Source organism: Rhipicephalus microplus, chromosome 3 (assembly GCF_043290135.1).
Source record: "Rhipicephalus microplus isolate Deutch F79 chromosome 3, USDA_Rmic, whole genome shotgun sequence".
Classification (NCBI taxonomy): Eukaryota; Metazoa; Arthropoda; class Arachnida; order Ixodida; family Ixodidae; genus Rhipicephalus; species Rhipicephalus microplus.
Window position 1 is genome coordinate 99,937,636 of NC_134702.1, and position 16,284 is coordinate 99,953,919.

The following is a 16,284-nucleotide window of genomic DNA, read 5'->3' on the forward strand; positions in this document are numbered from 1 at the left end:
TATAATGACACGGGCGAAGCACCGATAGACAAAACCACGGTAATTAGGCAACCCCACGAAGAAACCTTCACTCTAATTCAATTTTACGGCCGTGGTATGACCTCGTATGTGACCTTTCTCTACAAGTCACGTAAGTGTCCTCGTGTGTCGGTGACCGAAAGTTGACCGAATATTGAACGAATATTGAAGCATGTAACACGACACCGTTATCCCGCCTCCTTGTCTCGTGACTGTACGTCCGCCCCTGTGACGACCATAGAGTTTCCTAAAATTGACTAAAGGGCACTCGCGCGCTATAATTCAACCACCGTACAAACGATGGGTAGTACACAAATTCGACTGGTCTTCGTGCTTGTGGGCTTCGAGCGCACTTGTTCCTTTGTTTATTGCTGTGTTTTGTAGTTGTGTCGAATGAAAAGGCGGACCGATGCGACCTCCGTGAGCCGATTAGAAACGGTGAGCCCCAGTAAAGGTCAAGGTTACGAAGCGTAACTACTAAACCTTTGCTGAACTTTGTCGTGTGGCAAAGCGGATTCACGCCCGACGAAGCCAAACGGAGCCGCAAGAACACAGATCGGACAAATGGGTGTGCTACCATTATTCTCATGCTGGCTAAAGCGCCGGTCTTTGCAGCTCCCGTAGACACTACCGCCTGAATTTTTTCTATAGTGTACTTATAAGAAACTCTATGGATGACGGGTAGTGTTCATGTCCTAAGAACTGTACTGAGTGCGTTCATCCGAGTCTTGTCGACTGCAAGCAAGGATGCTCACTTATATCACGTGATTGACCTTTTTTCGGCGCTTCCCGCTGTGGTGTCAGCTGCAGCTAAATGATCTTGGCCAGTTTTTATCGTGGGGCCTAATTCTCAAAGCTTTAATTTCGTAAACTCCTTTTCCGTTGGGCATGACACCTTCACTAATCGCAGACCTCGATTGCCCATCTCTCTCCTCCAGTGGAGGATAGCGAATCAGGTACAGCCTGGTTAACCTGCTTACCTTTTCGCTGTCTTTCATTCTCTCTCTTCTTCGATACAAAATACTGGCGCAAGAACTCTGCGTGAATAAGCGTGGGAATTTTTACACTATACGCAGTAGTATGCTTGCCCCTGCTTTTCTCTTGAAACGAAGTGTATATATATATATATATATATATATATATATATATATATATATATATATATATATATATATATATATATATATATAATCAGATTCTTTGAACGTCATTCGCGCTGGACCCGACGTATTGTATGCAAGAAAGAGACGACGAAACTTTCACGGAAGCGTCCTTACTGAAAGTTTTCAGCCCACCAGAGTCACTCTGACGAAGGCTGGTCCATCAGCTGAAAACGTTACGTAAACACGCTTCCGTGAAAATTTCGACGTTTTTTTCTTGACCATATTTATATATGCACCCACAAACTAGTAATCTAATACAAACGCACGCATTTTGTTTTAGATACGTTGTCACCCCGATAATACGGGTATGCTCTGCCACTCGATGGTTTGGCCCAATATTTCTTTTTCATTTTGTGTAACTTAGCACAGCAAAAAGGTTTGATGGTATCACCTAATCAACAATAAAAGACACAAAGACCCTTTTGGCATCAGTGTAATGCTTTCGCCTTTTAATTTTGTCTTTCAACTGCCGGTGTGACATGGGATACCACGCTGTTGTGCGCCGAGAAGACGGACAGGCCGCTAAACAAGACTGCCAACGGCGCGCACGAAACAACGAAACAAACACACACAGAGGTGAGACGCCAAGTCGCGACTCTTGACGCGTATACCGAATTGCGAAAGAAATTTGTTTGGGTCCAAGTGGGGATCGAACTCGGGTCGTTTGCGTGGCAAGCGGATGCTCTACCACTCGGCTACGAAACAAAGGTGTAACTCCTGCGAACATGCAGCCTGCGCATTGCCGTAACAAAACAAACACACAAACTTTAGAATTGCAATAGAACACAAACAACAGACACACACTGACGCAGACGTCGCCACGACAAACGCGTCAAAAATCTGCGGGAAACGCAGATTTTAGGCAGGAACAGATTTGTCTCTTCTCGTGCAAAGAACCAAATAAATAATCAACCCCGAAAACTAGAGACAAGTTCACGTATACGCATACACGTAGAGAAAAGTGTGAGAGCGGTGGCGCTCAGTTTGTCTCAGTGTGCGGATGCGTATGCGCTGCGTAGCTGCACATCACGTGACTACGCAAAGCCTCCAGTAAATAGAGGTTCGGTTAGCACCCAGGATCCTAAATGCAACGGCGTCACGACCCGGATGTATGCTAGCGCGGCCAGAAGCACGTCGCATTGACCGAACCCGACACGTTCGTACCTCACCCTGGCGCGCCGTGTCGAGTTAAGTGAATAAAGTTTCCTGAATGTGCACTAGAGGAAACTCGGGCGCTAGTGTCTATGGGAGCTGCAACGCAAGGCGCTTCAGCGAACATGGGAATGATGGGTAGTACACGGATTTGTCTAATCTTCGTACTTCTGGCGCCATGCGTGTTCGTGTGGCTTGGAGCAATTTTCTCACGAAACAAAAATCAGCCAATGTTCAGCGGCTGCGCTTCACGACCTTATACTTTCAGGCTTACCATTTCAAATTGGGTCGCAAAGTTCAAAAGGGACCGTTCTTTCCTTCGAAACAAACCACAACACAGCATTCAACGAAGCCACAAGGGCGATTCGTCGCCCGCAAGCGCGAATACTGGGCAAATCTGTGTCCTATGGTCGCTGAACGATCGCAGCGCCAGAGTCGCCTCTATAGGCAATTTTAGGGAACTCTATGGCTGAGTGCACATGCGGTGCCGGTACCTCGCGGCGGGTAAAGAAAGCGTGATTCCAACGTAACGCAACGCGCTGTCGGAGTTCGAGCGCTTCCGCTCGTGGAGAAACTGAAGGTCAACTCGACTCAACGCGATGCGTCCTGCTGTAAAGCCGTTTTCGAATACGTCGCCAAATGCCGTGCTCTCCTGTGCGAACCGATAGGTGACGGAACTCTATATATACTGTCGCATTCACGTAAACACGGTTGTTACGTTTTCGTTCTGTTCACTCTTTAATCTAATTATACTACCTCACTGAAGACCCCATAAAGTAACATACAGCCTGCTGGTGACGTGGAGCCCATATTTATCCATATAAACCCACATAATCAAGCCGACTCATGACGGCCAATGGCATGATGACGTCACATCGGCACGAGTTATGTTTCGCGTTCTTGATTTGTTTGTGGATTTTTTATTGCCTCCACTTCTCACAAAAGGCTGTTTGGTCGTGCAGATTGCTAAAAACATTGCTCGGAGTGCACTGAAGTCGTTTGAACACACTCCTGGTTTACGATTCAGTCGCAAGTACACCGTCACACAAGCTCTTAATCTTTCATAGTAAAAAACTATGAAATGCATGCAAGACATGTCAACTACAGACATGTCCCGTCACCCAGCATAGGAAGTGGCACGTCTGTAGTTAATATGTTTTGCACACTTTGAACCTACTCCTGGTTTATGATTCGGTCGTAAGTACATCTTCACTCGAGGTCTCGATCCTCCATAAAAAAAAAACGATCAAAGGCGGAACAGCATATCAACCACAGATGTACCACGTCACCTAGCTAGCACATGACGAGGCACACTCGACGTAGCACGTGACATGCGACAGTAGGGTAGGTGATGCAACAGCAGCACACACGCAGACTGAGAAAGATATGCCCGCGTAACTTTTCGAGTGCGAAGTTCTGGACATCAAACGCGCGCGAGAAAAATCGCGCGATTCTGTGCCTCGACTTCCCGTTTAGCATTGCGTCACTTTTTTTTATTACTGTGTGTCTTTATTACTTCTTTCACTCGTGCGTCGATATAAGAGTTGACTAGACAAGGTATGCATACGCAGGACTATACCAGCCTCGCGCGAAGAACGACACGATGCGGATGTGCGGAGTATTGCATAAATCCCACGGACAAACAAAGACTGCTGCCGATGCCCCGGGTGATAAAACTTCACGTCACATTCTATGTACAGTATGTAGCATGGGGTGCTGCGAGGGTGGCAGATTCTGCGCTTAAATGTCCATTCGCTCTCTCTCTCTCACTCAGCTGTTAACTCTATTGAACATACGCTTTAGGACCTAATAATAATTATTGGGTTTAACACCCCAAACCCATTATGAGGGCCGCCATAGTTGCGGGTTTCGGAAAATTTAGTCCTTCTGGGGTTCTTTAACGAATGCCCTAATCTAGGTAAAGGGGTCTTTTACGCCTCCATTTCTTTTTTCTAATGTTTAGCTCTACTGTACGATAGTTCGATACCCAAATTCTCTGAAATGCTCCTGCCTTGAAGGTACGATGAATGAAATAAAATGAAGTGCGGTCCAAGAGAGTAGATGAAAATTTCGCAACAATGCCCTCAACAGCTTTCGGCGCGGTCTTTGTCGGAGTACACTTCCGTCGCACATCACCATTGTGAAAAAAAATAGGGAAGGCCTTTTCGGCGTTGCCCGGTTGCTATCAGACTTCTTCATTTCGACACCTAGAGCGTACTCAGGAAAATAATAAGGGCTGTTTAAATAAAGATAATCTTTTAGATTCTCGCGAATTTCAAGCCTTGGTGAACTCGTTAACCGGTTGGAAGCGATCATTTTGATCTGTTGTATGGATTCATTCACTCGGGTCGTTTCTGATACAGGTTTTTTTTTTCTTTTCTGATAAGCGATAAATATACCTCGAGTGTATAACCCATACATGCAAAATAAACTAAATATAAAATAAAATCCACACCAGTAATGTTAACAGTAATGTTAACAGTAACAATAATGTTAGTCCCACTGGGGTCCTACTTCCAACGATATGACAGCGAAATTTATAAATTATAAGTCAAATTTCGTTACATATGGTTGCGCTTATGCTTTGTGCCACCTATTCTTCGACGGCTCCTGTCATTGAGTAGCCACATCAGCGACATAACACTTCACTGGGAGGCAGGAATGCGAGTCCATATGGAAGGAGGGGGACACAAAAGCGATCTTTCATGGGAGATCAAAGGCAGTGGGGATATGCAGGAGCATTTCGCGCTGTGTAACTAGTATTACGCACTCAATTCGTTGTATTGCGTTGTTATCACACTCGACCAACGACTCCAAAGCCGCATAGACTTAGCTAGAGAGAAGGAAAGCCGTTTGCAGAATATCACCCATTCAAGAATCGCTGCACTTATGTCACCCAGGGCACTCACAGCAAACGCGACTATGAAGTGAAAAAAACGAAAATAAAAAAAATGAAACTGGTGGGGACGAGGCTACCCTACAGAGTAACGATTGCTGCTATTCTGCTCAAACATTGCGAAATGTTCTGGGCTGATAACGCGCTTTTTTTTATATTTACGACGCGCCATCTTATTACTAGCACAACACTCGCAACGTCTCCACTCCGGCATGGCGTGAACGTGTGCGTATGCCATTTCGACACTCGTGGTGGGGTAGAGAGAATAAAACTCCCGGAACTTAAAATTTAATTTAAAAAACACCGATCATTCCAGAGCCAGAATGCGTAAAACCCGCTACTCTCTAACCACAGTGTATTAGGCTATGCACACACAGACACGCACTCACTCTCTCAGATCGCGAGAGTGCGACATACTTCTCAGAAAGTTCGCGTGACACGTGTGCCACTAACACACAGAGGAGTAACGAGCGTCGTATACACAGCGTACAACATCCGCACGAGGCACCACTGCGGTAAGCAGGGTCATGGTTCACGTCACCACAACACCACAGGCGGGAGTCCCTGGTCCCCACCAAGGTCGTATTCAGTCACTGCCGCCGACCAGTTCCTCGGAGTCACGGCGCACTCTACCGTCCTCGAAAGCGGAGTTCGCAGTCGCCGACGAGCAGTGATCCCGCATCATCATCACGGACGCCAACGTCGTCGGTGGAGTCGCAGTCGGGCAGGTCGCCGTCAGCGGACTGCTAGGCGCGGAAGACCTCTCCGAGGGGTCGTCCCCTCCAGTGGAGCCGTCTCTGAGGAAACACATCTTCTCCTGCCGAAGACCTCCAAAAGGTGGGATCACGCCGGAGCTCTTTGAGGTGGGCGGGGAGGAGGACCCTGGTCTCGAAGGTGGCTGCGTCATGGCAGAGAGTTGAGAAAGAGGTTGAGATTGTGGAGAAATTGGCGACGTGTCCCCCGACGCAGTGTGCATCCGCCACGCCGGCAGCGGGTAGGGTAAGAATCGTAGCTGACTCTTGAGGTGTTCTTCGGCGGCTGCCTTGAAAGGGTTCGACGTTTTCAGGTAGCTCTGCTCGTTAGCCATGAGGAGATTGCGCACCGAGAAAGGGTTGAAACCGAACGGCGCTGTGCCGGGCCGTCCACCCACCGTAGTCGGGGCAGCGTTGTTGGAGGCTGCCGCTGCGGCCGCGGCCGCCGACGTCATGAGCATCTCCTGCAGCATGAGACTCTGATGGTACATGCTCTGGCTGTACAGGTACTGCAGCGGGAACGACGAGTGCGGCCCTCCGCCGCCGGTGGCTGCTGCCGCCGCGGCGGCTGCCAACGGAAAGAAGTCCCCGAAGCCGCCGGTGTGATCAGGCGAGCCGGCCGAGCGGCCGAGTAGTCTCGGCGACAGGTCGCCGCCAGGCGGTCCCACCGACGACGCCTCGTCGGCCGATAGCGATTGCTCCGTCCGCCGGTCGTCGTCGCTATAGTACGAGTCGTCCGCTTCGATCTTGGTCGGACAGCTGACGTCACTCGGCGCCAGGGCACCACCCGGAAGTGACTTGGAGGCCGGAGGCAGCGCGTACTTCCTACGCGAGGAGAGAGGCAGACGGAAACCGCGGTTTAATTGCCACGGGCTGGTAAATGTCGTTGCTACACTGCAATGGTTTTGTTCTTTTAGCTTCTTGAATGCACTCTGTCTCCCCCCTCCCCAGTGCAGGGTAGCAAACTAGATACTTGCATTCCGGTTAACCTCCCTGCCTTTCTTCTTACTATATATATGTCTTGGGACATGGATCGTCTGGCTGTTGGGTAATTTGCATACGTACAACTAAAGTCCTCTACTTTCATCAGCTGAAGAGATTTAGTTAAATACCCGCTAAGCAGAATGAAAGATTATATATAAATAACTTGATGAACAATGCTGTTAGATCTATGTCGGGAGCGATTGTTAGCTATAGTAGGCTGTAATTGAAAGCCTACACATGGCCATACATTTAGGACTCCACTACAACACTCTATTGAGATCAGTTTACAAGGAAGCATTCCTGCTACTCACTTCTTGTCTTTCCTCGCGGCACCAGTTTCTCGAAAGCCCTTCGCAAACGGGTTGTTGTCGATTTTCAGTTGCGTAATCTGCGTGTGAGAAGAAAACAACATAATTAGTACGATGGTCCAGAACGTGCGTGCCCAGTATTATGATGCATCAGTCACATGGTTCGCAAAGCTTGCAAACTTCTTCCCGTGAAAACCCCGAGCGAAACCGAAACTGTCATAAGTTTACCGCTTAGCGGTTCCTTAAAACAGTCGACTCTTCGAACAGACTACATGTTGCCACTAGAACAGTACTAAGCTCTCTGCGTGTTGTTGTTCAGTGCCATGTGTGGCTGTCGGACTGTGAGACGTGTACGCGTGGACGAGCTATGTTTGACACATACGTTCTTTAAGCTCACGCGACAGGAAGTCGGAAAGTTTCCGACCCCTGCAATAAATTTCGCCGCTAGCGCGAAACAAGTGATTTGCATTGAGATCATCAACGATTTCCTGCGGCATCTAGAGTAATATATCACGATCGTGGACAGGGCTAACATCGTTTCTTCATCTCCATCTTTGGGTAGAAATTATATTCGCCCACTTCTACCGGGAGGTCGCAATAACACGACCAACGCTTTCGTTTCTTGACCTCTGCTTTGAATTATTATTCGAGACTTATATTCCTTGTGACCAAGACACGAGTTGTCTTGACACTCTATGCAATTTTTTAAACCCTGCGTACTCCAGCACCACACCTCGAAAAAATGCGATGCTGTTCTTGCACATTTCACAAACTCTGCAATCCATACCCATATGCAAGGGCACACAATTTCTTTTTTTCTTTTTTTCTTTTTTTCTTTTTTTCTTTTTTCTTTTTTTTCTTTTTTTCCTCTTTTTTTCACATCGTAGATGTCTGGTATGTCCTCACCACCATGCTTGAAGTGACTGAAACGTTCTCTACGCTACAAGACGGCTTGTCGAAGCACATCTTGTACGCACCTTCTCGTTTTGGTAAGCAGTTACAGCGATGAACTCAGTCTCCGGAAACACGTACGTCCTGAAGGTGCTGTACGGCAGCTTGAGGATGTCGTTGGCCCGGACCAGGTGGAAGCGCGGCTGGTACTTGTGCATCGAGTTCAGGATGGTCTGCTTGAAACGAGACACAAAGTAGCGACGGTTTAATATTGGCTGGAGCCTGGCGCTGCTTCCACGTACTGCACTCTTGCAGATGCAGTTAAACATAGTATACGTGCGGGCTTAAGTTCTTAATGACACTGAAAGGAGTCGTACCAAGACCCCTCTTATTAGCCCAGGTCCTGGGTAAAGTGCTAGCTATGTATGGGTAGAGTGTTAGCTATATAGTCAGCAAAAGCAAACGAGCAGGTCTGTGGCTTCCTGGGCCGATTTAGCACTATTAGCAAGACAAATATGTACTTAATATTGTACACACGTGTACACGGGTAACTCTGTTCCTTTCACGGTTATGATCCGAATGACCAACAGCTGCGCATTCCACAACGACATAAGCCTCAGTATCCCAGTGGGCACTGAAACATCACAAAATTCTCTTGAACAATGATGCACTACATATGCTCCGTTGTCTGCAGTTACTGGGCCGGTAGTGCTTTTCGCTTGAGCTGTGACCACCTACGCATTCGGCCTTCGGAAATATTTGTGATCCCATATATTCTGCCGTGCACGATATCTAGTTCCATCTTTTGGTTTGATGAATGAGTTGTGTTGTACATAAAGCGCACACCAGATTTGCGCGCTTTACACAAAGCGCGATATGCCCAATTCCAGCTACCTTCCTCATCATGACAAGTAGTTGTATTTAGATCGCGTGCCTTTAATCTATCGATATAGATTTCCTTTTGACTTTCCTACACCACCCTCCCCTTTCCCCTGAAATGCCCCGTCATAAAGCTTGAAACATAACAAATCAGTATATTCGGTTTTTTTTAGTATTTTCGTACTGAATGATTTTTTTTCTCCTTCGCTTTGTTTACCGTCTTTCTAAGGCCCAGCTACACTATAGTTTGTTCTCCATATGCAGCCGTTAGCACCATTTTGGAGCCTTTCAATTGTCACATTTTCAAATTACGGTGTGTAGATAATGTTGGAGCAGAGCCATAACTCGCAAAAAATAGTTCATATCCCATCATACCCATTGGTCTATCAACGTAAGTAGCGCGAGGCTCGCCCAATAACAGTTTCGCGCTGTCTACGGCGTTGAATACTATATATCGATCAACTATATCAACTATCTCGATCAAGTTTTCTGCTACGTTTCTTGCCCTTAGTAACATCCCGACTCCCTCTGGTTCGCCAGTGTTTTGATTCGCAACAGGAGCACCCGCGGCTGCAGCCTCCCGGGATACAGTCCCTCTTAAAACATCACTTGGGACATCCTCCCTTCCCTTGCCCAAATATGGTTCGAGAAGCAGCGCCGAGATTTCCTTCCAGGCCAGCAGACAGGGCGAGTGCCTGTATCCGCGGCGCGCGCCTCCACCTCTGCCCTCCCATACCGAGAAAACCACTCCATGCCAGGCGGCGAAGCCGGCGCCAAGAGCGGTCGCAGTGGAGGGCGATTCTTCCAGCGCCTCGGGCGGCTGCGAGGTCTCTCCGCTTGACGCTCGACTCGACGTGCCGCAAGTATCGATCGCGGGTCCGACACTTCTTGCTCCGCCATGTTGGAAGAGATGCTCGCCAGCGAAGTTGTGGGAGTGCGCAGCACGCATGGCTGCCGCTGGCCGGCCAATGGCGTCTTCCGAAACACCCCGCTTCCTCTTCTCCTCTGCCACCTCGGACCGCGGGTCGCGGTCGAAGATCGCGAGTCGAGAGAGCGCAGCCTGCTACTGGCGCAAGAGAATCTACTCTCCTCGGTAGTCTATTCCCACCGTGTTGGAAGTGCCAGTCATTAAAAATATTAACTGATGTGATCCAATAAAGATAACGCCAACAAAAAAAGTGGTGAATTTTTAGAGTATGCAGCCATTGCTGATATAGTAACCTTTTGTTGCGAAGAAAACAAGGATGGTGCCAATAGCGAAAGCTATTACTCTTCCTTGTTACCCAAAACTCAAGCTTTTTTTCTCTGTCTTCATTTTTTTCTGCTGTCTTATAGAGAAATGCTTCTACCAGTACGTGTCATCCGTCCCTGTCGCGCAACTCTACCGAAAATCTTGCCGGAAAAGTGACAAGAAAGAAGTGTTCTCACGGAATACTTGTACGATTCCCAGCACTGCATATCCAGTCAATGCAGCATCGTCTTCTTTAGCGCCACACAAATGTCTTCCTTTCTCATAACAAGTCATAATAGACTGTTAGCACAATTGATCTTTTTGTTTGCCTAACAAAATATCTTTAGGCATCCCCCTCCCTCTTTTTTCCACAAAAGCCCACTGCCACGCGATTCATGGTCGATCCCCCGTGGTGGTTCCAGCCATTCATCTTGGGTTCAACCAGAAAACCTCAGTGTTGCGCAGAGCGGTAAGCGTAAATATATCTGCACCTGAGCCACTCGAGACTCAACAGTTGCATAAAGGTTGAATACAGCAACTTAGCAGTATCATAGAACACGGCCTCTGGATGGAAAAGCCACACAGGTTTCCACCACGCGGCCATGTTAAAGAGACCCGTGTTCTCCGTGCACAGGAGACTTAACGGGGTCTGATCAGAGACCTCCGAAACAAAGACATAATTTCTGCTTTTCTCTAGAATTCTCGTTAACCTCCCTGCCTTTCCCTTACGACTTCGCATTCTACCATCTCTATTTTTCTCGCACCTTGACTTCATGGTCAGGCGCGCTTGCGCAGCCATCCTGCATGCCTGACGACCAAGCTTCCGTTGACCTGAGGCTCCTATGCATGCAGTCGCCGGGCTACGCGCGTTGTGTATACATGCATACGCTAATCAACACGCGTCGCATATACGGAGGAGAATAGTGTACACAGAGCCACACTCAGACACTCACGACGCGCGTAACGAGCTGCGAGTGTCCAACAGGCATCACCTCGTTGGCTTTTACCAAGCATATTCGCACGTCTCGTATACGTACATGAAAAACAAAGAGTCTTGCTGCGAGAATAAAGCAGACGAAAGAAGCAAAAGGGCACGTCACACGTTCCAAGGTCGTAGGTGTAGGTGCGCGTGTTTTGTCGATGCCTGTACGAATTTCTTCGTTTCCTTTTTTTCTATTCGCTCGTAATTTTCTCCCTAAAGGCGCGCAGTATAATCGACGAACGCGAGAATCTATAGCCTTGCAAGCACTCGACGCGTCCATCATCGCGCGATCGCGTCGTTAAGCAAGCAAGCATGGCAGAGGTGAAACGTGGTTCGTGTACAGAGGCGTCATTTTCGAACGAGAACGTGCTGGCGCGGGTAGCCCGCCCTTCGAGTCTCGACTACATGTAATCATGATCTCGCGGTGCCAGAAATCAATTCAATGAAGGCCATCGCCGTCTCCCAGCGTTCGTCTTCGCCGTACGCGCGGTCATCAGAATCTCTTCGCGTTGCACGTATGGCGTGTATGCGAGCATTTATTCCGGACGCCAATAGATCCTACGCGCGCGTAAGTGAGACAAGAAGCTCGCGCGCAACGCGAACGACATCGATTACACCTCGGATGAGGAAACTATAGAGCTGCCAAAAACGATGCCCTCGAAAAAACCCGGGAGCTCGCATCGAGAGACAATGCAAGATGACGCCTGTGGGTGGAGGAAACCGATCAACTGAGCTTCGCGCTATCTGCCAGCGTAAACGCGGCTGCTCATGCGGCCTCCTGGTGTGGCATTAAAGAATCGCCTTCCTTGAGGCTCAGCAATACGCCGCGATGCGTTGTACAAGAACTAATGTGTTCGAGTGTAACTTCATAAACGCTTGTAGTACGCTCATGCACCGCTGCCTTGGGGAAGACAAGGCCAGTTGTCGAAACGATGGATCCAGCGACGATGCCTGTTAAAAATGTCTCAACACTTAATACAAGGTGGCTGCCGTCCCGAAGGTCGCGGGTTCGATTCCGGTCTCGGCGGTCGCATTTTGATGGAGGCGATCATGCTAGAGGCCTGAGTACTGTGCGATGTCAGTTAACGTTAACTTTGTGAACAACAGATCTTCAAAATTTCCGGAGCCGTGTTCTACGGAGTGCTTCATAATCATGTAATCATTCTGGCTCGTAAAACGCCCGATATTATCATTGTTGCTGTTTTGTTGTTGATGATGATGACAATATACGGTGTAACCTGGTATACTGTGCGACTTGCCATGCGGTGTTAATTGCTTGTCGCTCGATACTGGCTCAGAGATAACGATTATTCAAAAAGGTGACAGCAAGCGTAGCTGAAGTAGATGCTGATCGCCGTCGCGATGTTTACGTGCATGAATTGACTTGCTGCCAAGACACGCGCATCAGCATAACACCGTGATCTGTACAGAGTACCTTGAGCGCACGAGAGTTAATCAGCTTGTTTACATACACCCCAGACCACCACCAAAGGGGCATATACGTATCCCTTCACCGATTTCAGTGACATAATGTGGTAGAACTGGTAGCTGAGCAGGACACCATACATTCTAGCAGAAAACTGAGTTGCGCAAGCGACATGAGGCCGGCTGGTACAGGCATGGGTTTCGTCATGTTCCCAGTGAAACATTGTCGTTCCCCGGTTCCAAGCTTTAGCTCATCCCTTGCTCTGGTGTCAACGACCCGCGCGACTCGTGGCGACGCCCTTGGTCTCAGGGCCCATCTCGCCTCGAGACGTTCTCAGTGCAGAGGCGTCGGGGGGAAAAGGCAAGCGGGAGCCCGGCCACAGCGCCTCATGCACAGCTGCGGCCAAAGAGAGAGAGATAGAGGAAGAAAAATCTGCCAGCCCGAGAGGCGCGCCCGAAGAAGGCGTAAGGAGCAAATCGATCCCGCCAGGCCATGACCGTGTGGCCCCACGCCACCGGCCAGCGCTGGCCTGAAGCGGAGGCGAGCAGCTAACATGGCGCTCTCGACGACGCCGCGGCAACGCCGCCATCGATCGCGCCGCGCGAAGGCGAGCGCTCGAGGAAAAGAAGCAAGGCGCCTCGCCTTGAAAGCTTTCCCGCGCTTGCGCGCGCGCCACTCCAAGGAGTAGGGAGGGAGGCGGGCGGCCAGCGGCGGCGGCCGCTTGATATATGACGCCAATATTCCCGCCGCCTACAAGAGGGCTTCGCCCCTCTCGTCTTTCCCGAGAGCAGTGGTCCTTTCCCTCTTTTCATCCCGTTCCCCTTCGACACAGGGAAACAGGGAAATCGCATTTGTGCTTTAGCAGGACGGGCGAGTCCCTACTCGGGTGCCTCAACTGATTTTCCTTTGTGCGTTACGGGCTCCTCGAAACAATGCTGCCATACTTCACATATTAGGTACACACACACAGAAAGGCTATACAGGCATACACGTGCAGCACTCAACTGTGGCAGCGTCGTCGCCGTCCTGTGTGCCGCAAGCACTCGGCGCCTGGCGCAAGTCGTTAGGGAAGGGCCTTCCCTTCCTCCTCCTTCGTACACGCTCGATGTGTTTCAGCGTCGGAAAGACTGCAGCGAAGGCCGCTTTCCGGGATCGCCCTCGATCTCATGCCACTATTGCGATAGCGATACCCGACCGCTCCTCTACAACACTCGGCCTCTGAAGCAGACAGGCTAGCCTAGGAGGGGTTGGAAGGCGGGTTTCGAGGGCTCTGAACGTTAAGCGACGACGAGCTTGCAGTGTCGAATGTAGCGCGCTGCGGAAACGAGGGCGCCCCTGATGACATTTCGCTTCGTGGGTCGCCTAACAAATGACCGCCGCCGCTGCGCTGTGGCTTGCTAAGGCTTGCTTCGCTGGCTTCTCCCGGCTTTCCCTCTCCCTCGCGGCTCGTTTCTGCCGAAAGCGCGCGGAAGCCTAGAAGAGGTTTGGCGACAGGATAAGTGGTCGCCGGTTGACCATATATATCAAGCTACGTCACGCGCTGAGCTCAAAGCAGTAGTACCCAAGCTGGTGTTGCAAGAGGGCGTCGTGTCGTCATCCAGACTTCGCATGACGCACGTCCTAGAGCTCCCATTTTTTTCCTCGTTGACTAATGTGCGCGGTCGAAGACGATGCACCTTATGAACCGTCACGTATCGGGTGATGGCAAACCGCACTGGTCTACTTTCTCCTGCTCCCGCGGGGAGCTGGCAACGCATATATATTCGATTATAAGTGATATTGGAATAGCCACGCAATCGGAAAACAGTGCATTAACAATGATGCTTTCGGGCATGCACGTTCGGCCTTCGACACAGTTCTTCAAAAATGAATGTGGCAATCTCGCCACGACAGATTTCGTCAAGCGGAAAGCGACGGCCCTGCAGTGTAGCGCTTGCCTTTTCAAAATCTTCGGTATCTCACAATGCGACGGGGAAGGCTCTGTTATGACGAACGCATCACATACATTAGGACGCGTAGCTGCTGCGGCAACGAGTTATAAGCGAACAACATACGCATAGGGTAATGCAGGGTGCTTTTTCTAAAAGCAAATTTTCATCGCAGGCGCAATGCCTTGTATACTTCCACCTATCCTCTGAACTTGACGCGTAGTACGTGCATGTATGTAGAACATACGGAGATGGTGAAGTGGGGGCGAGTTCACGGGCCTGATCTTGTTGCCTTGTGGACGTGCTGATGAAAATGGCACTGCTGCATGACTACATAACCTTGGCTCTGGTCGCTGTCTTCAGACAAAGCTTTGCTTGTAGCCATCCGTGACTCTTCTATGGTCTAACACGTACTGAGAAATACTATTTAGGCTCAACGCCTCCCGCAACAGGAAAGATGAACGGAATTTCTCAACATAGCCTTACTTCAGACAATGCTGTAGTTGAAAGCGGAGAGTACTTACAAAGCCATGCTTGTCGGAGATGTTGTTGGTGAGCTTGAGTTTGTGGAAGGAGACGACCTTCTGCATCCACTGTTCACCCGTAGACGGCGAATCCGGGTGAATGTACATCCGCTTGGGCATCTCGGGGTCGGCTTTGCCAGCGACAACCCACCTCCGGTTCTGGAACTTGTACCGGCAGTCGTCCGCGGCCACTATGTCCATGAGCATGATGTACTTGGCCTTCTTGTCCAGACCCGTCACCCGGACCTTATAGGGCGGGAACATCCGCCTGGAGGAACAAGAATAAAGGATGATATATAAGCACCGAAAGCTCTTCGCCAAGCGCTGAACGCAGCAATCGTTGGGATCTGTTCTTTCGTAGGCACAGTAAAGGTACGAATTATTGTTGAGGATAGCATCCAATAAAGGCGGAAGTGGTTCGCATGAATCTCTGCTGTACACGCGGAGCATTCAACAAGGGGTGTAACAAAAGGCCGATATATGACTGCATCACCGTCATACGTAACCACTTATAGGCGAAAAAACTTGCAATGTACACCGTTTGATGACGGGCATTGCTTGCAACGTTAGCAGCACTTCTTGTACTTCAACGCTTCCGGACGAGCACGGATGTCTCGTTCTGATATGTGTTTCAAACGAACCGTTGCGTCTATACTTTTACTAATAATTTGCTCCCTTCTATGCTAACCGAAGGCTTACGCTAACTCACGAGGATTTACACGATCGAGATGTTTTACTAATAATTTGTTCCCTTCTATGCTAACCGAAGGCTTACGCTAACTCACGGGAATTCACACGAACGAGACGCAAAGAACGAAAGCAAAAAAATCACGTCATACGCTGGTACATCTTCTCCTTTTATATATACGCCCTGCGGCTCAAATTAAGCCCGTATGAAAGCCGGTAACCGCGAGCCGCGCACCGGCGGCGATAGAGGAGGCGTGCGCGGCTGGATGCCCTGCTGCTCCGACGAATGGCGGTAGCCAGCCATTCTAGCAGAAACAAGCAGTGGCCGTCGCTTCAGTTCGGCGATCCGTCTCCTCTTTCCTCGTCTTCCTTTATTTCGTTATCTATATATTTCTCGCTTGATATCCTCTGACAGCGCCCTCTGAGCCCCGGCGTTTGTTCCCTACTCGTTCCCCACCCAGCT

The 16,284-nt window shown here is 49.5% G+C and overlaps 1 protein-coding gene across 3 annotated transcripts in view; it reads right to left on the reverse strand.

Annotated features, from left to right (window-relative positions):
• Positions 1–1,601: 1,601 nt before the first annotated feature.
• The window catches only part of LOC119172414 (uncharacterized), an 87,456-nt gene continuing 72,773 nt past the window's right edge, over positions 1,602–16,284 (reverse strand). Inside the window, exons 2-5 of one of the 3 annotated variants that reach the window (XM_075890061.1) lie at positions 15,135–15,402; positions 8,251–8,397; positions 7,277–7,353; positions 1,602–6,806 (exon numbers count right to left, since the gene is read on the reverse strand). In XM_075890061.1, the coding sequence (XP_075746176.1) occupies positions 5,816–6,806; positions 7,277–7,353; positions 8,251–8,397; positions 15,135–15,402 (1,483 nt within the window). In that variant the 3' untranslated portion in view covers positions 1,602–5,815. Of the gene's footprint in view, positions 6,807–7,276; positions 7,354–8,250; positions 8,401–15,134; positions 15,403–16,284 lie in introns of all 3 variants that reach the window. The other 2 variants (XM_037423516.2, XM_075890062.1) reach the window with 2 other exon arrangements.